The sequence below is a fragment of the Erythrolamprus reginae genome, chromosome 1, assembly GCF_031021105.1.
Source record: "Erythrolamprus reginae isolate rEryReg1 chromosome 1, rEryReg1.hap1, whole genome shotgun sequence".
NCBI lineage: Eukaryota > Metazoa > Chordata > Lepidosauria > Squamata > Dipsadidae > Erythrolamprus > Erythrolamprus reginae.
In genome coordinates, this window is record NC_091950.1 from 363,323,827 (window position 1) to 363,351,488 (window position 27,662).

At 38.7% G+C, this 27,662-nt stretch overlaps 1 protein-coding gene across 1 annotated transcript in view; it reads left to right on the top strand.

Annotated features, from left to right (window-relative positions):
- Positions 1–27,662, top strand: part of USH2A (usherin) — a 584,211-nt gene that overhangs the window by 216,145 nt on the left and 340,404 nt on the right. The window contains exons 28-31 of the mRNA XM_070728574.1: positions 20–289; positions 1,546–1,749; positions 1,895–1,975; positions 5,996–6,181. Of these exons, the coding sequence (XP_070584675.1) occupies positions 20–289; positions 1,546–1,749; positions 1,895–1,975; positions 5,996–6,181 (741 nt within the window). The remainder of the gene's footprint in view (positions 1–19; positions 290–1,545; positions 1,750–1,894; positions 1,976–5,995; positions 6,182–27,662) is intronic.

A 27,662-nucleotide genomic window follows, 5' to 3' on the forward strand; every position in this document is an offset into this window, starting at 1 on the left:
AACTTCAAATGGCAGGCAGAACTGAAAAGTGGAAGTCTTATTTTCCTACTAAAAAATGGCATTGTGTCCACACATGTGAATCTCTGGCTAGGACTATCTTATTGTGATGGAAAGTGGAATAAAATTGTTTTGTCAAAAAGAGGATCAGTAGCTTCAGCAAAGATGAATGAATGGACAGGCCATGTGATGGAACCTGGTTTGGAGCAGCTATTTGTAAACTCTCCAGTCTACGTTGGAGGGACTCCAGTTGAGGTCCAGGAAGCATTTAAAGAGCTGGGCTTAGAACAGGGTATGTACTACATGGAGAGTAGGAAGAGGTTGCACATAAATAACACGGTATACATATTTATTGGAAACAGTTTGCATGGGGATGGAAAAGGAGAAATCAGCAAATTTCACTTTGATTTGTACATAAATCGAAATGCATCCATGCATCTTGCATCCCCTCCTGTATGTTTAAGTAGTACTTATATAATTACTTAAATAGGACAACACTTAGTATGTTACATTGAATTCCATGCTATTTTTAAAAATTAAATAATTAATTATGTTTATTATACTATTATTCATACTTAAGCTTAACCAATGTAACAAACAATAAATATTTCAAAGCTACACAAACAATCTCTGGTGTAGAGATGTTTTGTTCAAGAATGATTTTAAATAAATTTACATAATTAATTTATAAATAATACATAATATCATATATATGCCAATTCAGAGAGCCAGTCCTGTATAGTGATTGAAGCCCCAGGCTAGAATCCCTGAGCTCCTGAGTTGAAGTCCCATCTTGAACATAAAACAATGCACAGTGATTTTAGGTCAGTCCCTCTTTCTCAGCTCTAGAAATTAGCCAAGAAGAAACCAAATATTGCCAAGAAAACTGCAGGGATGAGAGTCCAGGCAGTTGCCAGGAGATAACACTTCTTCTTTGCTGCAAATGTTTCTGCCTACTCCAAAGTCGGAAAGTTGGTAGATGCTACTAGGTCATCTGTAATTCTGATAGTGAATACTGAGTAGAAAGGGCATTATATCTTTAAATAGTAGGACAGTTCTATACCTAATACAGATGCAGCCTTTTAGCTCCCTTGCACCTAAATATCTGACAACATGTAACACCAAAATTTAATCAGTGTTCTTTAAAAAAAATAAAACTATGGGAAAATAGTATGCTTAAGTAAGTAACAGTGATACTCCACACATATCCAAACTCAAACTTTCTATATAATTATGCAGTTGAAATCCCGTGAAAGAACACACTCTAAGATAATAAAAGAATTAATCACAGTTCATATTTATTTGTATTTGATCTAAAATTTCAAAATCAACCCTTTTGCATGTTTTTTTGGCTGACTCTCCCCAAAAGTAGCACGAAGCAAAATTGTTATATAACCGAACAGACATATACTATATAGAAAGAAACATAATCTGAAGTTTAACATTTAAACTGTACAACTAAAGTGTAGCACTGTAAGAAGTAAAACGTGCTTCTTAATTAACAGCTGAAGCCCTTTACCTGCTGCTAATCCCCTTACTATTTGCTAGGTTTTGGAGGCTGCATGAAGGATGTTAAATTTACACGAAGTGCTGTCGTTAACTTGGCATCTGTGTCCAGAAGTGCTGTCAGAGTCAATCTGGATGGATGCCCATCAACTGACAGTGCTGTAAACTGCAGGGGAAATGACTCCATCTTAGTGTATCAAGGAAAAGAGAAACATGTATATGATAATGGCCTGCAACCATTTACAGGTACCACTGTGGCTCCTTCCTTATAGGTTCATTTTTTTGTTCACTTTGCAACGATTCTATATTAATTTCTCTCCCTCTTCCTGTCCCTCCCTCCCTCTCCCCCTTCTCTTTCTTTCTCTTTCTCTCTCTCCCTTCCTCCCTTAAGAATATTTATATCGGGTAATTGCTTCTAATGAAGGAGGATCTGTATCTAGCGCCTGGAGCCGTAGCCGCACAAGAGAATCAGGTAATTAATGTTTCTGCATAGTGTTCCCATATGAAGTCTTTATTTAGGTTGCCAATATGTCAGTATGGACATATTTAGATTGGCGCTAGCAAAGCACAGTAAGTAAATAGTGCAGAATTGTTCTCTAAACGCTGTGAATTTTACAGCTTTGATGGCTGCAGACTGGTAACATACAAGTAAGTGGTCTAGAGTTTGGACATTCTGGGGGGGGGGGTGTCTTTTAGATTTTTATCCTATCTTTTATTTTTCAAGGAAACAAACATACCATTACTTTTTCCTCCCATATTTTGGGTTCAGTTGGGTTGAAGGAGAGTGACTGACCCACTGCTACACAGCTGGCTTTTATGCCTCGGGCAGGACTAAACCAAAACTTTTTCCATTACGCAAACTGCCTCCCCTTACTTGTGCTTTACACTTTTGTCTTACTTTCTCAGAAGTAATAACAAAATTTCATAAATGTATTTTGAAAGAGATTTCCTTCTGGACTGCACTTTGGAAAAAAAATCCAAAAAGAGCCTTAGATATATATGTGAGATCTTTTGCTTTTTCCATCCTACTCACTGCCAATATTGATCATATTTCTTTGGGGGTTTCTGAGTTCAGTTGTTCTGACAAGCAAAGTCAAGGGGGAAGCCACTTTCACTTAAAATTATGTTACTAACTTAACAACTGCAGTTGTTCACTTAATAACTATGGCAAGAAAAGTTGTAAAGTGAGGTGAAAACTCACTTAATAATTGTCTTGCTCAGCAGTGGAATTTTTGGTTCAATTATGAGCATAAGTTGACAATTATTTATTTATTTATTGGATTTGTATGCCACCCCTCTCCGTAGACTCGGGGCGGCTAACAACAGGTATAAAAACAGTGTATAACAATTCAATATTAAAACAGTTAAAAACCCTTATTATAAAACCAAACATGCATACAGACATACCATGCATAAAATTGTAAAGGCCTAGGGGGAAAGAGTATCTCAGTTCCCCCATGCCTGGCGGCAGAGGTGGGTTTTAAGAAGCTTATGAAAGGCAAGGAGGGTGGGGGCAATTCTAATTTCTGGGGGGAGTTGGTTCCAAAGGGCTGGGGCCGCCACAGAGAAGGCTCTTCCCCTGGGTCCTGCAAAGCGATATTGTTTAGTTGACGGGACCCAGAGAACACCCACTCTGTGGGACCTAACTGGTTGCTGGGATTCGTGCAGCAGAAGGCGGTCCCTGAGATAATTACCTGTATCCAAGGTGGTTAACACATTTGTAAAAGAAAATATTACCCTCCCAATCTAAAAAGTTTAAAAAGTAATTTAAAATGAGTATTAAAGTAAATACTAAAATAATTCAGAAGGGAAGGGATGCGTGTGGAGAGCTGCTATCTTCTCAGCCTATTTGCAAGAGGTAACAAAAGTGCATAAGACACAAAAGCTGATTTCAACCTGTTTTTGTCGAAGCAAGAGATTTTTACTTGCAGATGTTTTGCTTATACAGCTTAATGCCACCATGTGGTCGACCATCCCAAAGCGAGTAAATGCAGCCATATTTTTGTCCTAATTGTCTGACCAGAGTAAGTTTAAACCATAAATTTATATTTACAATCTGACCAGAGCACTAGAAGCTACATGTTCCCAAGGGCTAGAAAATAATTGCACTATTTAATTATTTTTTAGTCAGTTTTGTTATGTCCCCTATGAAAAGGCCATCTGCTATACAGTGCCTTACCTTGCTCAGTGATGTATTTCAGAACCGATAAAAACAATATATTTATGTAGTCATGTCAGCAATCTGATACGCTGTAAGTAGATATGATTGCTACTTTTAGGAGGCATCATACTTGGACAACAGTAATTCCCTTCTCTTCCCATTGAAAGATTTTTTAAATAAATCTGGGTAAGTAGGCTTAAAAACAGAAATGCTTAGTTAAGAAATGCTTCAGCACATTAAAACTCTTGAGTAGATATAAGCATTTATGGCAAAACCATTATGTATCATTCTGCCAGAGAGTTCTTTGAGCCTTTTACTTTGTATTCTTTGTTCAATCACCTGAGATAAAGTTGTTTCTTACTAGATTTTACTTAATGTAACAGTAGATAAAGATTATTAAAAACTAGAATATTTTACTATGGTAGCTAGGCTTCAATGGGTTAAGCTCTGACTATTCTTAATGCTTCAATGAAAGTTTGCATTAATCATTTTCTATATATTGATAAATGGGCAGTACCTTCCTGACTTTGACTAATCTCAGAAAGCTAAGCAAGATGAGACATAGATACACCGTCAGGAAATATCATGGTTATAATCTAGGCACAAATGTTGAAAAGAAAAAAATATTTTGGAAGAAGGCAGTTGCAAAACCTTCCATGTTCTAGATGGGGACATGTTCATATGAACTTGATTTGACACATGCTTCACATTTATTTTGTAAAATAAAAATAATATAATATCTCTTTCTGATTGTTATTCATTGGTCCAAAGGAGAACATTATATGTACACATAATAAAATAATTGGTCCAACTCACTTTCTGTTGTCTTTGATAGACACATTCTATGGATAATCTGGAATAAGATTAAATGCATATTCTAATTTTGCTCTATTAGGAAACATTCAGTATAGAAACTGAATAGATTTAGTCCAGTGAAGGGCTAATACTTTTTTTACTACCACACTGTGGATGTGGCTTATGCAGGACATCCTGCATATTCTTTCAACATCTTTCAGTGCAAATTGGGTGCTCTGGGGTGGAGCTCCATTTTTGCTATCCCACTGCGTTCCGCCCCTGTCCGGGCAGCAGCCCACCCCTGGTTTGGTTTAGTTTAGTTTAATTTAGTTTAATTTAGATTAGTTTAATTGGAGCCAGGTGGTGCAGCAGGTAGAGTGCTGTACTGCAGGCCACTGAAGCTGACTGCAGATCTGTAGGTCAGCGGTTCAAATCTCAGGTTGACTCAGCCTTCGATCCTTCAAAGGTAGGTAAAATGAGGACCCGGATTGTGGGGGCAATATGATGGCTCTATTAAAAAGTGCTATTGCTAACATGTTGTAAGCCGCCCTGAGTGTAAGGAGAAGGGCAGCATAAAAATTGAATGAATGAATGAATGAATGAATGAATGAATGAATAAATAAATAAATAAATAAATAAATAAATAAATAAATTTGTATGCTGCCCCTCTCCAAGGACTCATGGCAGCTCACAGCATATATGAAAGACATAATAATTTATTTATTTATGTATTTATTAGATTTGTATGCAGCCCCTCTCCGTAGACTTGGGGCAGCTATTGTTATACAATTGATCCAATGAATATAATTAAAAATCTTTTAAAATTCTAACTTTAAAACATTCATTAACATTCACTCAATGAATCACACTAAAAACACTCGTTGGTCAGAGGGAAAGATCTAACAACCCCAGGCCTGCCAACAAAGATGAGTTTTTAAACTGTTTCGGAAGGCAAGGAGGGTGGGGGCAATGCGAATCTCCGGGGGGAGCTGATTCCAGAGGGCTGGGTCCCCCACAGAGAAGGCTCTTTCCCTAGGTCCCACCAGCCGGCATTGTTTGGTTGACGGGACCCTGAGGAGACCATCTCTGTAGGACCTGACCGGATGCTGGAATTCGTACGGCAGAAGGTGGTCTCTATTCTAAACAAAATCTTAGGGAAAGTTTTGGATTTCTGTTCATGGAATGTAGAATCCCACTTTATAAACATCTAATTATCATTCTTTCCTTGTAGTATCATTATGCTGTTTGAACTATTAAATTCCATTTCCTTATCTTTTAAGTGATGTTTCTTTGGTACCTTAACTGAAGAATGAAGAACATTACATATGTAGAGTTCTGATAGTTTTGAAATATAGCTAATGCTGAATGGCTCAAGATGTGTAGTCATATTAAATCAATGCTGGAAAGTTACAACTCTAATAAATTGTATATAAGCTAATGGTGAATCTGATTTACTGCAAGTATTAAAAGTGAAGAATGGAGCAATAGTCTTCTTAAGTCTGGTGTTCTCTCTGTTTCTCTTTTATTCATTCACAGTACCACAAAACGTGCTGACACTCTCAAGAATTCACAGCATAAATGGTTACAGCATTGAAGTTACATGGGATGAACCAGTTGGGGTCAAAGGTGTAATTGAAAAGTACATTTTGAAAGCTTCCAGTGAAGATGGTTCCAACATATCTGTTGTCAGTACAGAGATTTCTACTACTAGCTCATGTACAGGTATATGCCAATGAATATAGCTTTAAAACAATAGGGATTAGTTTTTGTGTGCACTATTTATTGGTGAAATAATTTCCAGGAAATGCTATGTGAAGATATGAATATCAAAGTGGCATTTCCTGGAAGTCATTTTAGCAATATTTTAACTTTTTCGCCAAGGTGCCAAAATATACTCAAATATTGCTTATTAATTGTGTGTTTGCATTATTCTAAGAAGTACCTTGTATTAACAAGGTGCAGTAAAATCAGGACAAAATTAAGCAGAGAAAAACTCATTTAAAAAAATGGTAATCAGTTTCAGATCACCATTTTTTATCAGACTTGACTAGACATAAATAGGCTAATGCCCAGGATTACAGGAATTCTTTTGCTGGAGAGACGGAGTAACGACACGGACACCAGAGCTGGATTTAAAATTGGGTCATTTTTATTAACATAAATTTGCATAATTTATTCAAATACTTTGCATAAATTAGCATAAACAACTATGACCCGGAAATGGACCTGCAGGGTCAAACAAATACTTCCGGGGCGGAAATGACGTTATGCCAGTAAACATTCCTGGGCAACACATGGGCGTATCTCGATGCAAGGTCCAGGTGAGGGCCAGGCCGTCACCTGTGACCTTTTCTGCCATGCTGTGCATGAGGGGGGTCCCACCGGCTAACCCGAATCGGGGAATTAAAGGTGCAGGACCCAAAGACAGGTTCCCCCCAGCTGCTCAGGCAGAAACTCCCTCCATGAGCTTGCAGAGAACCTGTCAATCATCCCCAAAGATGCCCAAGGGAGAACGCGCGGTTGCTAAACCACCCAATTTTCCGCCCCTAACCTGCCTACCCAAATGACCAAAGGTAAGCCAATTAACCTAATTAATGCAAGCACCCCCTAACCGCACAGCCATCACCCCAGTGTGGAATGGGCGAAAAAACAGCTCAGCTAAGAGGCAGAACTGCAAAAAATTCCCATTCGGCCCCCTAAGGGCGACCCCTAAGCACACTGCAAAATAGTGGAGGGCGGGCGGGTGTCTGCTCTGTAGCTTGGTCCGGGCGAAAAGGAAGAGCCCCGGGCCTGCTCGCCCTTATATAGGGCAAGCAGGCCCCGCCCGGACCAATCAGGGGCCTGGCCAATCAGGCCCCGATCTCCCGAGCGAAGTCTCGCATCGCGAGACTTCGCCCGGGATCCAAGATGGCGGCCGCCATGAGGGACCGTGTCTCCCGGTCCCTCCAGCAAAGCCTGCCTGCCGGGTAAGTCCGGCGCTGCCATTTTCATTTTCTTGTTTGTGAAATTTAGTTTGTTCTCATTAATATGATTTTTGGAACCATTTTAACGTTAATTCTGAAACTGCAAAATATATATATTAGTAGGCTGGCTTGCAATCCTTTATAAGTAGGGGTTATATCACAGATGCTTTTTTATTTCAGTATAATGGAACACTATTATCGTGCTTGCTAAAACACATCTCCCTAGCATATATTTAAGCTTATTTTACATTCAATGAATATGTCCGTAGAATGAAAAGGCTGGGAAATTGCCCAGGTGGTAGGGCAATTGCCCATTCCTCTGCATTATATGATTCTGTTGGTTTCAGTGTGGAAACACTGATCTCGAAATTGCCTGTTGTAACTGGCACATTGAGAAGAAACAATGATTACGTTGAAAAGCTGATTCTATATGGTGGAGCTGGAATGTCAGGTTATAACCCAGAAAAGTGTATATTATAAAGGCAATGAAAACTTAATGAATACAATATACTGAAATAGCAGTAAATCAAGGCTTGATTGATAGATGCACATTGATAGAATGTATAGTAGGGTAGACGATAGGTAGGTTGGTTGGTAGGTAGGAAGGCAGGGAGGCAAACAGACAGACAGACCGACAGACAGACAGGCAGGCCCTCCTTACTAGTTAGGGTAATGAAACATTTGCAAGACAACAAGCAATCTCAGAGAGCACCAAAACTGCTCATTTCAATCCTGAGCTGTAAATATTCATTTTTAAAAAAAATATTTATAATACAATTGTTTTAAAAAATTGGACATGATGTGACATTCCAGTTTGAACATTTCCATCAAGTTATTTCTATCCTTGCTGTTTGTTTCATGTACATTGCTTCTATCACATGAAGAAATCTTGTCCCAAAGTTCATATATTGTAATTGTCAATTTAAGAATTGCCAATTTAGATTATCAGATGCTTTTTGTGCATCCAAAAACATTTTGTTTCTCTTTATGTTTTTCATAGTATTCTATAGTATTCAAAATTATGTGCACATTGTCTCTAATTTGCCTTTTAGGAAGAAACCAATTTTGATCAATGTGAATAAATATCAGTTTGAACATTTCCATCAAGTTATTTCTCCTCCTGAATACAATTCTTCATCTCTATATAAATTTATACAAACTTTATATAAAATACTAAATCCAATTTTCCTATTTGCTAACATAAAAATATATATATTTCCAACTTGTCACTGATTCAGAATCCCAACATTTCTGCTTGATTCCCACCTACGGTACAATTTATCCTAGATTTCAAAATATTCTGATTCATTCTTAGCTTTCAATTTCATTGTAAGCCTGTCCATTTTGGCAGAAAACAATATTTTATGTAATATTTCTTCCTCCGGGAGTTTCTTTATTCTTCCATTTTTATGCAAAAGCCAGTCTAGCAGAAGTCAAGATATGCAATATCAAATAAAGTATTTCCTTGTCATATTTATCTATGGTTATACCCAATAAGAATTCACATATTATCTCAAACATTTATTTTTTTCCAACCATTGTTTTATCATACACAAAGGTAAAAACAGAGAAGAAAATAGGGTAAGAATAGGGAAGAAAGTGGTAATGGAACACTTGTCTACCCTAGATGAGTTCAAATCACCAGGACCAGCTGGTTTACACCCCAAAGTTTGAAGGAACTGGCAGATGATATCTCAGAACCATTGAACTATATCTTTCAAAGATCCTGGAAGACCAGGGGACTGCCAGAGGATTAGAAAAGAGCTAATGTAGTTTCCAACTTCAGAAAAGGGAAAAAATAGATCCAGGAAACTACAGATCTATCAGCCTCATCTCAATACCAGATTCTGGAAAATATAATCAAGAAATGAATCAACAAACACCTAGTAATAAAAAGCAAAAAAATAAAATAATGAACACAAAGTAATAATCAAAAGCCAACATGGGTTTGTCAAAAACAGATCATGCCAGACTAATCTTATTGCATTCTTTGACAAAGTGACAAAATTAGTGGATCAGAGGAATGCTGTCAATTTAATATACTTGGACTTAAAATAAGGCATTTGATAAAGTAGACCATAACCTACTACTTGATAAAGTTGAAAAATGGGTTAGACAGCAACACCTCCAGATGGATTTAAAACTGGCTAACCAACCACACTAAATGCCTAGTGTTCAACGGAACTGCATATACATGGAGGGAAGTATGCAGTAGAGTACCCCAAGGCTTAGTTTTAAGCCTAGTACTCTTCAATATCTTCATCAATGGATAGAGGGATAAATGGGGAACTCATCAAATATGCTGATGACACCAAACTCGCAGGAATAGCCAACTCTTCAGAAGATAGGCTCAAGATACAGAAGGATCTTGACAGACTTGAACATTGGGCAGTATCAAACAAAATGAAATTCAACGATGAAAAAAGTAAGGTTCTACATTTAGTCAACAAAAGCAAAATGCACAGGTACAGCATATGTGGTACCTTGCTCAACAGTAGTAACTGTGAGAGGGACCTTGGCGTCCTCCTGGACAACCATTTAAATATGAGCCAGCAGTGTGCAGCAGCTGCCAAAAAACCCTCTGCATTAACAGAGAGATAGAATCAAGATAAGTTGAAGTGTTAATACCACTATATAATGCTTTGGTAAGGCCACACTTGGAATACTGCATTCAGTTTTGGTCACCACAATGTAAAAAGGATGTTGAGATTCCATAAAGTTTGCAGAGAAGAGCAACAAAGATAATTAGGGGACTGGAACCTAAAATATATGAAGAATGGTTGTAGGAACTGGGCATGTATAGTTTGATGAGGAGAAGGACCAGGGGAGACATGATGGCAGCGTTCCAGTATCTCAGGGGTTGCCACAAAAAAGAGGAGTCAGACGATTCTCTGAAGCACTTGTGGGTAGGACAAGAAACAATGGGTGGAGACATGAGTCCCAGCGACCAGTTAGGTCCCACAGAGTTGGCCTTCTCCAGGTCCTGTCAACTAGACAATGTCACTTGGCAGGGCCTAGGGGAAGAGCCTTCTCTGTGGAGGCCCTGGCCCTCTGGAATCAGCTCCCTCCAGAGATCTGCACTGCCCCCACTATCCTCGCCTTCCACAAGAGTCTCAAGACTCATTTATGCCCCCAGGCATGGGGCCATTAGACCCTATCCCCCTGGCCAAACAAATGTAGTATATGTTTGTTGTATGAATGGCAATGACTGGTTTTAATACTATGGGGGTTTTATATTTCTGTTCCCATAGTATGGCATGTCACCCAATCTGCATATCATGGCCTTCAAATCTTAGTATTCTCCTATTTTTTAATTGTATCCATTCCCACACCCATGTTACTATTGCAGCTTGATAGTATTTCTCTAAATCTGGGAGATCAAATCTGTCCCTCTCCTTAGAATTTTGTAATAATTTTAACTTAATCCTCATTTTTTCCCCTTGCCAAATAAATTTGAATATAGTTTTATTTAAAATTTTGAAAAAAAGAATCTTTATCTAATTTGATCGGTATGCATTGAAACAAGAATAGTATTTTGGGTAGCATATTCATTTTAATTACTGCAGTTCTTCCCATGAAAGAAAACCGTAAGTTTGTCCATCTGTCCAGGTCAATTTTAATCTGTTCAATTAATTTGTCATAGTTGTCTCCTTTAAGTGTGGCATATCTAGCTGTTAATTGGATCCCTAGATATCTTATTTTCTTTGTAATCTGGATGCCTAATCTATACAGAGTTATAAATATTCAGATAGATAGATAGATAGATAGATAGATAGATAGATAGATAGATAGATAGATAGATAGATAGATAGATAGACAGACAGACAGACAGACAGACAGACAGACAGACAGACAGACAGACAGACAGACAGACAGACAGACAGACAGATGATGGATGATGGATGGATACATACATACATACATGCATACATGATGGATAATTTCAGCAGATAAGTCTTCAAAAAGGTATCACAGATATCCAGGATTTACTGCTTGTTCATATAATAATGGATGTTTCTAGTAGGATTGTCGAATGAATGATAATGATAACTTTTTAAATTAGAATTTTTTAAAGAATTGTTTTAAATGTATTATTAATTGGATTGTTTATTAGTGTTTTCTGTTTTTTTTGTATATGCTGTGAGCCACCCTGAGTCCCCGGAGAGGGGCGGCATACCAATCCAATTAAATCTTAAAATCTTAAATCTTAACAGTCTCTTTTAATGGATCATATTATTTTGCTTGAAAAGAAACATGTTATAGATTACTTTTATATTTTCATATTTACTGAAAGGGGAGCAGGTTTACCCAAATAGGACTGCAATATGCTTAATGAAAGTTATTGATGCAGTTTTCTGATGAATATAAAGGTGTTGCTGTATTGTCAGTAGATGACACTGTACTGTTCCAGCTATATTAAGAATCTGAGGCACACAGGTGTGTTGTGGTTGCCTCACATCTAGCTCCTTTGGTCATGGACTTTGAGGAGAATGAACCGGGTCCATCTGGGTATCATAGGCCAGTGTGTTTATCAGGGGAATCCGAAAGTGAGAGTGAGGGAGAGTTAGGGCTTGGGGACCCTCCAGAGGCTGCAGACTGGCCAGCTGTGGTAATGTTGGAGTCAGATGAGGAGGGGGATATTGTGGGCTCAATATTAGATGCTAAAATAAGAAGAATGCAAAGGAGACAAGAGTATTTCTGGCAACATAGATCTAGGCATAGCTTCTCATCACAGATAGTATAAAAGGGGAGTAGGATGGGAAGTTCCATTACAGAAGTTCAACGTTCCTTTATGGAAAGAGAGAGAACTAGAAGCCAAAGTGTTTTCTCTCTTAAATCTTTTTTTTCCAACCCTGCAACCCTAGCTTTGGAAGGCATTTATGAGTACCTATCCATGTTGAGAATCAATGACTTGAATTTATGACTTTCTTTTGGCTGCTTGTTATCAGCTGTGCCGATAACTTTTTTTCTTTTATAAATATTTTTATTGATTTTATAATATAAAACACACACAACATATAACAAGTGCTCAGTGATTAGTGCCCACCATGGGGGCATATTTTGTATATAACATTTTAACTCAAGAGCAATATATCTATTTACATATTATAAAGTGATTCCAATTTATTCCTTATAGCTTGGTCTCGAATTCTACTGACCATATATCCTCTTACCTTGTCCCATCGTCCCATCAGTTCCCGCAGATCAGTTTCATTGGCCAAATTCATCCTCTTATTCATAATCTCAAATTGAATATGATCCACCATACACCGATACCAATGTTGTATTGTCCATTTTGTCACATCCTTCCAACATAAGATTATTGCCGCCTGAGCGCTTTTTATCACTGCTTCTTTTATTTCTCTAAATTCTCTCATCTTGTTCCTTTTAACTAATCATTTCCTTTGTAATTATCCATCTATATTTAACATCCTATTAATATCCTCTTGCACTTTTTTCCAAACATTCTGCACTAGCGGGCATTCCCAAAACATATGCATAAACACTCCCTTATCTTGACACCTATGCCAACAGGTATTCTTAACATTCTGCTGAAAATATGCAAGTTGAACGGGTGTGTCATACCACTTATGTAATATTTTCCTTCTTATTTCCCTAACCCTTGTATTCTTAATTTTCCTTATATTCTACACTATATTTTTCATCTCTTGCACATCTACTTGTAATTCACTCTGCCACCATTTAGTCAATCCTTGGATCATACACCCGTCTGCCTCCACTAACATCTAATATATATTACTTGCTTGTGCCTTGGTGCCCTCACTTTTTTCTCTTATTATTTTCTCAAACTCTATCTCCTCCCTAAGTAGTGCTTCTTTATTCTCCCTTTCATTCAGATATTTGCATATTGCATTTATTTGTAGTCATCTTCCCTTACCCAACCACCATTCTATACAATTTCTACTTGGCCTCCCATCCTTCTCATATAACTGTTCTATCTTAGTTATCTCTCTTCTCTTCAACTCTCCTATAAGTCTATTTAGATTTGTTTCATTATCTCTATTTATTACATATAATGATGACAATTTTGATTTATATAATCCTCTTTTCCCCTGCCATTTTTTCCAAATTTCCATAGTCCCTTTCAAGGGACCTATTAATTTATCTAGATCGCTCTTATTCCATCTTATAAAAATTAATTCTCTATTCTTCATCCCATTTATCTCTTTTTCCAATTTCACCCATTTATTTTCAAATAATTGCATCTCCATTAATCTTTCAATTTGAAATGCTTCTTTATACAACTCCAAACAGGGAATTCCTCATCCATCCTCTTTTTCATTAGCTATTAACCACTTTTTCCATACTCTGGCTCTTTTCTCTTCTTCAACCCAATAATTAATTTTTTAATCCCAGTCCCTTAACTTTGATGCTAATGCTGGACTTTTGGCAGTCAACTGACATTCCTCTGATTTCATTGCTGTCTCCAGCACGTTTCTTTGTCAATAGACATAGTGATTTGGCTTCCGAATCTTCATTGGGGCTTAATTACTGCTAATTCATGGACTAGACAGAACAAGGTGGCAGAAGGCTTTTTTCTTCATTTCAGTGAAGCATGGAAGCTCCGAGTCTTCGGAGAAGGGCGGCATACAAATCTAATAAATTGAATTGAATTGAATTGATCCTGCATACTCAGCTCTATTGACATGATGTTCAGGCGTGTCAGTTTAGAGACAAGAAACAAATGTAAAATGAATCCAAAATTATGCTTGAAGCAAGTATTGATATAAATTAAGTAAATGAGGAAATAGCAAATCATAAATGTAGTGTTTCATCACAAGGCTCATTCTCAGTCCTGTGATATTTAACTAAGACTTTATTTGATCCAACAGGCTTTCCATGTTTGCTGAAATTTATTTTCCAATATATTTCAGCAAAATTATAGGTTTCATAAAACTAGTAGCTATTGATTATCATTGCAGTGATTCTACTAACATTAAACCTCTTTTTTACTAAAAAATATAGAGCAATGGACCGTTCATTGCTACACTCCCCATTTAATAGAAAGTAAGATATCAGTCTAGTGTTCATAAAGAATAAAATGCTAGATCAGCTGTCTAATATCTAGTTCTCAGGAAGTGAAGAAGGAACTTTCTTTTGTGTGACTGAGTCTGAAATAATGTAAGCTTTATTCGTTTGTTTTGCAGGCTGAATTTCAAATTTATAAGTCACCTTGAATGTCCTTTTCAGACCCAAAATAGAATCCAATGAATCTATTTAATCTTCTGCAAGCTTATCAATATTTTTTAGTCTGCTATTTCTTAGACAGCTCTTAAAAATAAATGTGGCTTACATAAGGGATGGTGGTAGAAATTAGTATCTTAACTTTCCTTTGTGTAAATGTAATAAGATAGTGTAGAGCTTTAAATTTCAAGGAGCATACTTTTTACTAGTGGGAGATTTAAAGTACATGAGCCAATTTCTTATTGATTTAGAGAGATGGCAAAACTCAAGTTAAAAAATTTGAAGCTTTGAAAGCATTGTGGCCAACTGAATGTTTTCCAAGGACTTTTCACTTCAGCTACCTGATTACACCAGTTTTACTTACTGTTTGCTTAAATTCACATGAACAGACTTTTGTCAGCACAAATATTTGGAGAATGACAGTTCTGATATCTTCAAGATAATTCTGAACAAACATCAGCATTTTCTATTTATTGCTCACTCTTCCTCATTGATTGTATTCTTAGTTTAAATTGTATCAGTCATCATCTTTGGCAATCAGACAAATAGGTTTTGAAATTAAGTGACATTAAACAAATGTACCTTATTTTGTAAACATTGGCTAGAATATAAAGAAAAACTGGACAGCTGTTCTACAAAATGTCTTTGAAGCTCCCACAAGTTTCAAACCAGATTTAATAGGAAGGAAGGAAGGAAGGAAGGAAGGAAGGGGTTGTTTGAGAAGCAAAATTGGAAACCTCTTTATATAGTGGTTTAATGTCCATTATCTTAGATGCTTAAATTCCAAGTCAGTAATTAATAAAATTCTCTTATCAGTTGACATATGCAAGTTGTGTGTGAGCTCCTGTTTCTGAAGAGAAACTTCAGTGATAGGAAATCATGGACACAAGATTAACTATAACTCTTTTCCTCTTGTTACACTCATGTTTTAAGAACTATAATACAGGTAAAACTCAAAAAATTAGAATATCATGCAAAAGTTCATTTATTTCAGTAATGCAACTTAAAAGGTAAAACTTAATATAGAAGAGAGACTCATTTCATGCAAAGCAAGATAGTTCAAACCTTGAGTTGTCATCCTTGTGATCCAGTTTTCTTAGTTTATTGGTGCTGCCTTTTGCAGAAAAAGTAGGACCTTTTATATTGGTCTGCCCCAGACTACTAATGTCATTCAGAGGAGCCTGTGTTTCTCTTGAGTATTTGATGGGCAGTTTGACTGATGTTTTGGTCACTGCTTAGAATGGAACATGTCATAAGGGACTTTTACCATTACACCTCAAAGTGCATCAATTCCAAACTACCTAGAACAGTGTTTCCCAACCTTTTTTGAGCCGCGGCACATTATTCATATTTTCAAAATCCTGGGGAACACTGAAAGGGGGGGCAGGGTGGGGGGGGCGGGCTAAAGAAAACTTTGGACAAAAAACCCCTCTCTCTTCCTCCCTTTCGCTCTATTTCTCCCTCTTTCTCTCTTTTCCTTCCTTCCCTTCTTTCTCTCTCTCCATCCCTCTTTCTTTCTTTCTTCCTCTCTTTTTTGCTCTCTTTCTCTCTCCCTCCTTCCCTTCCTCTATGTCTTTCTCTCTCCCTTGCTCTCTCTCTCTCTCTGTCTCTCTTGCTATCTCTTTCTTGCTTTTTTCTCTCTCTCTTGCTCTCTCTCTCTCTCTTTCTATATGTCTTGCTATATGTCTCTTTCTTTCTCTTTGCCTCTCTTGCTATCTCTCTTTCTCTTTCTCTCTCTCTGTCTCTCTTGCTATGTCTCTCTTGCTATGTCTCTCTTTCTTTCTCTTTCTCTCTCTCTCTGTGCCTCTCTTGCTAAGTCTCTCTTTTTCTCTTGCTATGTCTCTCTTTCTTTTTCTCTCTCTCTGTCTCTCTTGCTATGTTTCGCTTTCTCTCTCTCTTTCTCTTTCTCTTTCTCTATCTCTCTTTCTCTGCCTCTCTTTCTTGCTCTGTCTCTCTTTCTCTGCCTCTCTTGCTATGTCTCTCTTTCTCTCTCTCTCTGCCTCTCTTATATGTCTCTTATATGCTTACTGGATCCGTGTCCCTCCTGGTTGGTCTCGGCCAGCAGGGAGGTGACACGGAGCTGGGCCCAGGAGATTACCAACGCTTCCTTGGGGAGGGGAGTTTTTCCATCACTCTATAAAGAAGCGCTTGTGCGCCCCCTCCTCAAGAAGCCCTCCCTGGACCCAGCCGTACTTAACAACTATCGTCCACTCTCCAACCTTCCCTTTATGGGGAAGGTTGTCGAGAAGGTGGTGGCACTCCAGCTCCAGCGGTCCTTGGAAGAAGCTGATTATCTAGGTCCCCAGCAGTCAGGTTTCAGGCCCGGTTACAGCACGGAAACAGCTTTGGTCGCGTTGATGGATGATCTCTGGCGGGCCCGGGACAGGGGTTTATCCTCTGTCCTGGTGCTCCTCGATCTCTCAGCGGCTTTCGATACCATCGACCATGGTATCCTTCTGCGCCGGTTGGAGGGGCTGGGGGTGGGAGGCAGTGTTCTTCAGTGGTTCTCCTCCTACCTCTCTGGCCGGTCGCAGTCGGTGTTAGTGGGGGGTCAGAGGTCGGCTCCGAGGTCTCTCCCTTGTGGGGTGCCTCAGGGGTCGGTCCTCTCCCCCTTGCTATTTAACATCTACATGAAACCGCTGGGTGAGATCATCCAAGGACATGGGGTGAGGTATCATCAATATGCCGATGATATCCAGCTTTTCATCTCCACCCCATGCCCAGTCAACGAAGCGGTGGAAGTGATGTGCCGGTGCCTGGAGGCTGTTGGGGCCTGGATGGGTGTCAACAGACTCAAACTCAACCTGGATAAGACAGAGTGGCTGTGGGTTTTGCCTCCGAAGGACAATTCCATCTGTCCGTCCATTACCCTGGGGGGGGGAATTATTGACCCCCTCAGAGAGGGTCCGCAACTTGGGCGTCCTCCTCGATCCACAGCTCACATTAGAAAACCATCTCTCAGCTGTGGCGAGGGGGGCATTTGCCCAGGTTCGCCTGGTGCACCAGTTGCAGCCCTATCTGGACCGGGACTCATTGCTCACAGTCACTCATGCCCTCATCACCTCGAGGTTCGACTACTGTAATGCTCTCTACATGGGGCTACCTTTGAAAAGTGTTTGGAAACTTCAGATCGTGCAGAATGCAGCTGCGAGAGCAGTCATGGGCTTACCTAGGTACGCCCATGTTTCACCATCACTCCGCAGTCTGCATTGGCTGCCGATCAGTTTCCGGTCACAATTCAAAGTGTTGGTTATGACCTTTAAAGCCCTTCATGGCATCGGACCAGAATATCTCCGAGACCGCCTCCTGCCGCATGAATCCCAGCGACCGATTAGGTCCCACAGAGTGGGCCTTCTCCGGGTCCCGTCAACTAAACAATGCCGGTTGGCGGGTCCCAGGGGAAGAGCCTTCTCTGTGGCGGCGCCGGCTCTCTGGAACAAACTCCCCCCGGAGATTAGAACTGCCCCTACTCTTCCTGCCTTCCGAAAACTCCTTAAGACTCACCTTTGCCGTCAGGCATGGGGAAACTAAACATCTCCCCTGGGCATGTTAATTTATACATGGTATGCTTGTGTGTGTGTTTGCTATTACATGGGGTTTTTCTTAAATCGTTAAATATTTTAATTAATTGGATTGTTGTGACTGTTTTTACTTGTTGTGAGCCGCCCCGAGTCTTCGGAGAGGGGCGGCATACAAGTCCAACTAATAAATAAATAAATAAATAAATAAAATGTCTCTCTTTCTTTCTCTCTCTCTCTCAGCTGACTGCAAGTGGGAGCCCTGACGGCGGCAGTTGGACGTGCTGCTGGACACCGTATATGCCAGGCCCGCAGCGCCAGTATGTACGACGTCCAGCAGCACGTCCAACCGCCACTGTCAGGGCTCCCGCTTGCAGTCAGCTGAGAGAGAGAGAGAGAGAGCGCTCCCTCTCGCCGCCGCCATCTCCCCGCGACTGCCTGCGGCCGCTGGGGCCACCACCACCCCGCTCCCATCGCCAGTGCCCTCCCGCCGGGCCACAAAGGACACTTGCCGTCGACGCCAGAGAAGCTCCAGCTGGGCGGGGCGCTGCCGGTACTTCCGTCCTGGGGCTCCCACTCGCAGCTGTCAACCGGCTTCTGCTCTATGCCGCGGTTTTCGGCGCTCTCCTGCTGGGCCCCAAAGAAGGAAGGCAGGAAAAAGGCGCGAAGAATGGAGCTCTCCTTCTTCCTGCCTTCCTTCTTTGGGGCCCAGCAGGAGAGCGTCGAAAACTGCGGCATCGAGCAGGAGCCGGGGGACAGCTGCGAGCGGGAGCCCCAGGACGGAAGTACCGGCAGCGCCCCGCCCAGCTGGAGCTTGGCGGCACACCTGGCCATGTCTCACGGCACACTAGTGTGCCGTGGCACACCAGTTGGGAAACGCTGACCTAGAACACCATTAAAGGAAGGAAGGTAAGGATTGAATCAGATCTCAGACAACCCATTTTCGGGATTACATTGTGATATATTTTTCTCATGATGCCAGCCAATAGTTCCTTCCAAAAGGGACCAGTATCCTGAAAAAGAGGGGTAGATCACAGGATCAACTGCAGATTTACTGAGAGTTGGACAATGCCTAGGTAAGTTCTAGTAAGTTTACAGAAGCAACCTTTTATGTAGCTACTGGGAGAGATTTGAAACTAACTTTGGAGAAAGTAGACAGAATCTTCAGTATTCAAAGCTGAGCATCTGTTTATTAAATCCACATCTCCCCTGGTGTATGAGGGCCACCATGGAAGATCACCAAGGAGATAATACATGGATAGGTCCATGCTGAAGCATCTGCTTCAATAAGAAACTGGGTATTTCTCTAAAGAATAAAGATGACCTTGATATGATAAGACAGATTCTTTCCTAGAATGATGAAGCAAGAAGCACACTTCAACTCCAAAACAAGCTGGAAGAAAACAATTAAGAAACCTCTGTAATGTCACAGAAAAAAATAATTATTAGACTTACTTGGTCTGATATAGTGAGGATGATAGATCCTCAGGTCCTTGAAGCAGGGCTTTCACTGAGGGGTGTTTTGTTTTTAATCCTGAATGTGGTTGCGCTTCTCTCCTTTAAAAAAGCCACTGTTTTAAATCTTCTTGCAGCCCATTTTTAAACCCACATATATGTTATATATAAGATTTTATAAATTAACAAATCAGAATGTTGTATATTTACTAAGGTTAGCTTTCCATGCTGTACACACAGTGCCTTTTAGAGTTTCTAATAAACTAATGCTTCTAATTATAGGAAATCTGGTAAGTAGAATTTAGGTGTATTCATATACCTAAATTCATTAATTCTCATATTCTCTCTCTCTCGCTCCCCCCTCTCTGTCTTTCTCTCTCTCTCTGTCTCTCTCTCTCTCTCTCTCTCTGTCTTTCTCTCTCTCTCTCTCCACACACCAAACACACACACACACACACACAATGACTGTCTATATCAATCATCTATCATCTATCTATCATTCATACTTTATACAAAGAGTTCCTCAAATTTTAGCAGTCTGAGAATTATATATCGATATACTGTATATATAAGGAGTTGCTCAAATTTTTAGCAGTCTGAGGTTTCTTCTTTTGCCTGCCTTAGCAGGTTGATTGCAAAGCAATTTGCACAGCTGGTCAGGCCTGCAGGTGCTTGGAAATGTGTTAGATAGGTGACCGCCTACTAACGTGTGAGTTAATGTGGTGGACAGGGAAAATCTCAGAGGAACTGAAATTCTGTTGGTTGTTAACTCAGGTTGTGCCAATAAATCATAAAACCATACGGGTAGGATTACTTGTATTAGAAACATTTGTTTCCTTGATAGAAAATATTATTTTAGCTTGAAAAATACATTTTATTGTTGTTAAGGTAAAAGCTGCAAATCACATATATGTGCACTGTACTTTCTAATACCAAAAATATAGTCTTTTTGAAGTAAAAATACGGTTTGCCTTTTTCATTTTTCATTTTCATTTTCAACTTAGATCTTCCATACTTATTTATTTTTATATTCTTAGCAGTAAAAAGATACTCATACAAAGCCCTTGACATTTTTATTTTACAAGGCCAAAAACACTAAAATGTTTTTGTTGGGTTTCCTTCTTTTATTCAGCATCTTTCTCACAGATGATAATAAGGAAAGAAATGTTTTAATTTGTTGTGTAGATTAATGTTTCATATTTAAGAGTTAGACTTAATGAACTCCAGAGATGCTTCTCAAAACAGACGTTTTCAGTGTGAGATACAAATAGATGCAATATTTCTGCATTTAAAAATAATGTGCAAAACTGCAAAAAAAAAAACCAAACCCAAATCACATGGATTTTTTTGGTAGCTGATGTTTATTAATGGCTTTGCACATTTCAGAGTGTCAGCAAAGTACAGGCAAAATGAAAAGTGGTTCAGAAATACTGCATCATAAAGCACATATTTCATGGAATCTGCTATCATAAGATGTAATGGCAGTGACCAATATTGGTGATTTTAAAAAAATGATTAGACAGATCCATAGAAAGAAAAACTATCAGTAGCCTATAAATAGCTATGAGAACTGTTGTGATTCAGCCTGAGGCTGCTCAGGGACCAGCTGTGTCTCTGCTGGCTCCATGCCCGGAGGAGGATGACAGCGCAGAGGAGGGGGCTGAACAGTTGGACGGGGGAGAGGAAAATCAGGAATGGGATGAAGGAGAACAGCATGAGAGCCCCGGGGGGGGGGGGGGGTCCCCAGCCAGTAGCTTGGAGTCATTAGGTGATGACGCACAAGCTGTCATTGACATGAGACAGCGACATTCAGAGCAATGAAAAGAGCAGTTAAAGAGATATTTTCACCATTGAAGTAGAAACAGCTGGGTTTGGGTGTGGTACTCATCAGCAGGGGTTAAAAGGCAGGCAAGCCCTTTAAGCCATGTGGAGTGTTATCAGCTTGGCGTGGCGTTATCCTGTCTTGTTTCTCGGCATCTCTGTTCCTGGCTTGTGGCCCAGCAGCTTTGGAAGATCCGTGGGAGGTATAGGTCTGCTATCTACAGCTTTGGTTTGGCAGCAAGAAGTCTGTATTGCTGCATGGACTTTTGGCCTTCGTGAATATATCTGAAGATACAGCATTTTCCTGTTTGTAAGGACATTTTCTGTTACCTGTGTTTTTCTTGGATTTTATAAAACTGCCTTTGCCTTTTACCAGTGTGTCTGGATTCTCTTTTTGGGTTGGTATTGGCTTCTGGAGTGGCCCAGACAGAACAGAGAACTATTAGTCATTATAGCTATACAGTATATATATCCACTATATACCACTGAATATCAGTAATTTAAGAGCCGAAATGCTTTTAGAATTTTCCTAGGCAACTAGGTGTTTTTTTAAAGAAAAAAAATCCCTCCGTTCTTCAATATATAATTAATGGTGACAAACACCAATATTTCTCCCTCCTCCTATTTTCCCTACAACAACTGTGAGGTAAGTTGCGTTGAGAGAATGTGACTGTCCAAAGTCACTCAGCTGGTTTTCCATTCCAAAGGTTGGTCTAGAATTTACAGTCTCCTGATTTCTAGGTCAATATCTTAACCACCAGATCAAATTGGCTCTCTATCTACTTGGTGAGTGGAAATATAATCTGATCTAAATTATGCGATCTAAATGTAGATTGCCCTGTTCTTTCATCAAGTAAAATACTTTATGCCCAACCTTTAAATTAATTTCAGCCATTTTGAGACAAAAATGAAGGACAAATGAAATTGGGATTGAAACACAACAGCAGTTGCATTTGTATACAATGATTCTAGCAAGCCTCACATATATGGGTATAGGGTATCTGCTGAAGAGTCATATGTCTGTATACAAAAGGGTGTAATAGCTTTCCTGAATACTTATTCTGGACTTTTCTTAACCTGAACTTTGCTTCTTTTGCAAATGAGATTTCAAGCCTCAGTGAACTAGATATGCAACTAGACAGGTGGAAAAAAGCTTTTCCTACTTGGTGCTCAATATTTAGTATTGTGCTATCTAATACACACTTTAACAATTGGTATTCCTAAATAAAAATTCTCACATGTATTTCTTTTCCTCCATGCAGATACTTTCATTCTACTAGTTGTGCCCTATTTCAACGTTTCTAATATCTATGCAAAATACAGTTCATTGAATGACTTCATTTCGGATTGAAATAACTTTGACCCCTCTGTTTATATTATTTTGTTGTTGTTTGCTGTAAAACTACCAGGGTTAAGCACATCAAAATAATACTGTAATAAAGTATAAACTGTAAGTTACAAAATAAAAATCCCAACCACGTTGTAACCACTTTCTCACTTGCGTGGAAATATGCTCTATTCCACTCTATTTAATTGAGGACATATTAGAAGATTAGGAATTGAAGAATTCAATAAGCTATGCCATTATTGTGCCTGTTTCTACCAACCTATAAGTGACAATTTGGGGGGGGGGATACATCCTTCAATGTAGAAAATATTACAGTGTGATACATTCACTGAGAAGAGATGTCCTATAACATTTTCTTAAATGTGTAAATTCAAAAAAATGTCAGGAAATAATCTTTCATTTCAATATTTACAAGACACAACCTCATGTAATTTATAACCCTAATCGGTTACAGAATTCCAATTCTACTAATAGTTTGAGGTTATTAGTCAGTTCAGGATTCCTAAAGTACACATTGATCCATTTGATAGAGTTAAATGAAACCCTTTAAGAGGGCAGCAACAGATCTATGGATCCATAGATTACAAAACTGTAGAGAATGAATTTCCAGTGCTACTAATGTCCTGTGCAGAGGTTGGTTTTTGCTTTCAATAATAAGTATCTTTCAATCTCAGATTTTGAACAAAATTGAACAGATAATTATATTGGGCAGACTGGGCTTTTGATAAACCACTTAATTAATAAATGCAACATCTCTTTCTTAGTTGTTCACTGCTAGGTGCCTTCCGTCCCCTGTCCTATTGCTCTCCTATATCTCCTATACCTTTCTTCTATTCCTATATCTCTTCTTCTATTCTTTCATTGATATGTTCTATTATTATACCTTCTTTTCTATTATTTCTTAGATATATTTTACTATGAGTATCTCCTCTATAACCTTCACCATGTATTTTACTATGTGTATATAGATATATACACACTAAAACCCTCATTGTGTATTGGACTAAATGAATGAATGAATGAATGAATGAATGAATGAATGAATGAATGAATGAATGAATGAATAAATAAATAAATAAATAAATAAATAAATAAGTTACCTGCATTTTTATATGGAACAGGGCAACTGTCATCCACAACTGCAGCTCAGTTAGAGAAATAAATTAATTTGATTTAAGGAGCTAAAGAAAGATAGTCAATATCATCATCATCTTCTCCTCCTCTTCCTCGTGGTCTGAACAGTAGCTTCCTAATCTATGAATCCTAGAAATGTTTTAAATAAGACCCGAGCATTTTAGAAGAAGTTAAATCTCTTGATTCTTTATGTATATCAATCTATAAGAAAAACAGGTGGTGCAGTGGTTAAGGGACAAGTCTAGAAACTGGGAGGCTGTAAGTTCTAGCTTAGTTTTAAGCACAAAGACAACTGGATGATCTTAGGCCAATCACTATCGTTCGGTCTTAGGAAGAAGGCAATGACAAATCACTTTCAAAAGCTTGCCAAAAACCCTGGGGGGACTTATCTAAGCATTCACCAGAAGTAAAAACTGGCTTGAAACTACACCCACATGCACGGACACACACAATACACATAAATCCATCATCTTTGAAGTTCCAATTGACACATCTTAAACATCTAACAACATTTTGATTTTTACTGCCTTTATTTTTATTTTTTTGCCACAGTCAAAAAAGTCAGTTTTAGCATAAAATTGAATTTCTCTCACCAAAGTTTTTGATCTACCAGATAATCTAATGTAAATGCAGCAGAAAATACAGTGTCAGAGCAGGGTCAAGAATGGCACCATAGAACTTGCCTCTAATCTTCTAGTGATGGAAAGGAGCACTTTGAAAGTGCCTTCAATAAGCATAAAGTAAGCATTTATTGATGTTTTCAAAGTGTTAGGATCCCATGTAAGGCAGGAGTGTTGGCATCTCTATTAAGCTCTTTGGCACCAGCTGATCTGGAGATCTCACCACTAAGCGCTAATGCATTTTGCATTAACGCTTAACACTGACGAAGTGTGATTCACTTACCACAGTATAGTAGGGTAAAGAAAAGAGAAGCAACAATATATTTCAGCTATCTTCATTTAGCAAAGTAGATTAATCAACTATCTAAATGTGACATTTGCATGGTTTGGGAATCAGAAGGAACTATTTAATTTATAATGGATGGTCTTTGGATATTTAATTCTCTTGAATGTAGGGATGCTCTTGCAACATTATATAAATGTGCACTGGTTTTGTTGTACCTGATATGTTTGAAGTAGAAGACTTTAACTCTCCAGACTCTGTATGTTTATTTATATCAATCTGTCAAAGGAAGAGGAAAGAGGAAAATGTTTCTTCTGCACTGAAATGACATCTTTTCATTTTCCATTGTACAGTGCATGCATTTATAGTCTAAATATACTATTCCTTTGGAAACATTGGTCTTGTTTTCTTAACATATGTGGGGAAGAATTTAATTTGGTGTTCATTTTTAAAGGCATGGGTTTAATTCACTTTCCTCAAAATAATTTAAACAAGTATCACCAGAAACTACATTTCTCCAAATTCTGCCGTGCAGTTTTGGGTTCAAAATGTGCACAAACATTGTGGTTTTTGTAAAAATATGACACAAAATCCAAATGTGTGTATATATCTCTTTTGAAAATTGATGCAGAAATTGAATGAAAAACATATGGATCAAAAATAGAATACTACTTATATTGTGCTCTAGCTTTCCATTCTGTGACCTTGATAACCAGATGAGTATCATGTCACTAGATGTTGGTTTTCATAAATATTTTGGAAGTGATGGTGAATATCTTTTTCAAGCCCAAATATACCTGTTAATCCCGCAGATACCTAAGGAATATTTAGTAGATCCCCCCTGTCAATTTTCCTTACTGTCATACAAGGCATGGTGATATCTGCAATTGTCTCCAAGGTGGACTAAAAGTAGTTTTTCTGATTGATTGATTGATTGATTGATTGACTGATTAAATATGTGCTACCAAATCAATGTTGAATCTTAACAATTCCATATAGTAGATCAATTTTCTCTACAAGAATCTGTCACTAATCTGATATTTCAGGTCTTCTAATGAGGCATTAAATGCCACCGTACCTATCCATCTTGCTTGGTGCCCACTTCTCTTTCCTACCAATTCTCCAAGCATCATGACCTTCTCTAGAGAGCTAGGTATTTACATAATGTGTCTGAAGCAGGATAGTTTGTGCTCCTAATAAGAACTTTGGGTTGAGTTTATTCAGATCAACTCTAATAATAGAATCTTACAAGTCTGATTGTTCTGCCTTCTCCTCCTCTTTACATTCCAGTGACTTAGGGAGCATCTGCCTGGGCTGCTTCCAAGTGTCATCTCGATGTTCTGGGCTTAAAAAATGCTTCATCCTTTTTGCCTAGGCAACAGAGCTTGTATATATCTCTGTCAAGGTCATCTCCCTTGTTCTCTACAAAGCCCTAACTCTGATTTTTGTTGGCTAAACTATTACTGATCTCTGGGCAAACAATTCACTTGATCATTTTGAACTGACCAATTATTATTTGACTGATAGACTTTTTCTGTGAATTACCAGTATTTTTCAACTTGTTGAAATAAATGAATCATTGTACCCCTTATAATCTTTGCTTGGTCCAGTTTGTGTGGGGGGGAGGGAGGGAGGTGGTTCACAGAATTTTACAGAATTAAATAGGGAAATTACAAGGTATTGTTCATTTTCTCTTTGTTCTGTTTAACTTACAGGTAATATTTGGATTTTCACATGCTTTAATTTATTTTGATTTTACAACTATTTTACAACTAGATTGCATTACAGTCATTGTATTTCAAACAATCTTTTTGCTTGGATTTCCTTTTTAACAATTATTTGATACTCTTAGCATTAGATCCTTTTCTTTTAAATCATTTTTAATATACCTAAGGGATCCCAAAGGTGCTTTTTAAAGAGGCAATTGGAGTTTCTTATTTTTCCAAGAAGCTTCTTTAGCTCTGGGTGGTGGCAAGTGGAAAGATTTATACTCCTTGCAGCTAGTCATTTGCATTCTTTTAGAGAGCCATTGAGGTTACTTGGAGGTTTATCTGTGTCTTCAGGGTCACCTGAGTAGTGCAATAGTAGTGTGGAGTCTTCTTGGAACTGCTGAAAGAACTGTGTTGGTAGACAGGAGGTAGATGATGTTGTATCAATCCCACTCTGTTGAGAGAGGGTTGTTCAATTTAGACATAGATGGCCTCTTCGACCTCTCTTTCAAAATAGTGGTCCTCTCTGTTCAAAATGTGGACTTTGCTGTCTTCAAAATAGTGGTCTGTCTTTTAAATACAGATGGACTGCTGAATCTTGTCCTGATAGGTTTGTTCTCCTATGCTGTGCCATGTGCTTATGAAGTGGTTGTTTTATTTCCCCAATGTACAGATCTGCAGGTTTCACTGCATTGTACTGCATATACCACATTGCTCAGTTTATAGAAACATAGAAGACTGACGGCAGAAAAAGACCTCATGATCCATCAAGTCTGCCCTTATACTATTTTCTGTATTTTATCTTAGGATGGATATATGTTTATCCCAGGCATGTTTAAATTCAGTTACTGTGGATTGATCAAACACGTCTGCTGGAAGTTTGTTCCAAGGATCTACTACTCTTTCAGTAAAATAATATTTTCTCATGTTGCTTTTGATCTTTCCCCCAACTAACTTCAGATTGTGTCCCCTTGTTCTTGTGTTCACTTTCTGTTGTATCCTTGTAAATAGTTGGTTCCGTGTGGAAACACTGTCTGAGCGGGAAACAGGAAGTCGCGCCTGATTGGCTCAGACGCGGGCTGCTCTCTTTTGGCGGAAGCCGCAAATGTATAAAAAGAGCGGTTTCTCCCCAGGTAGAGCAGACGG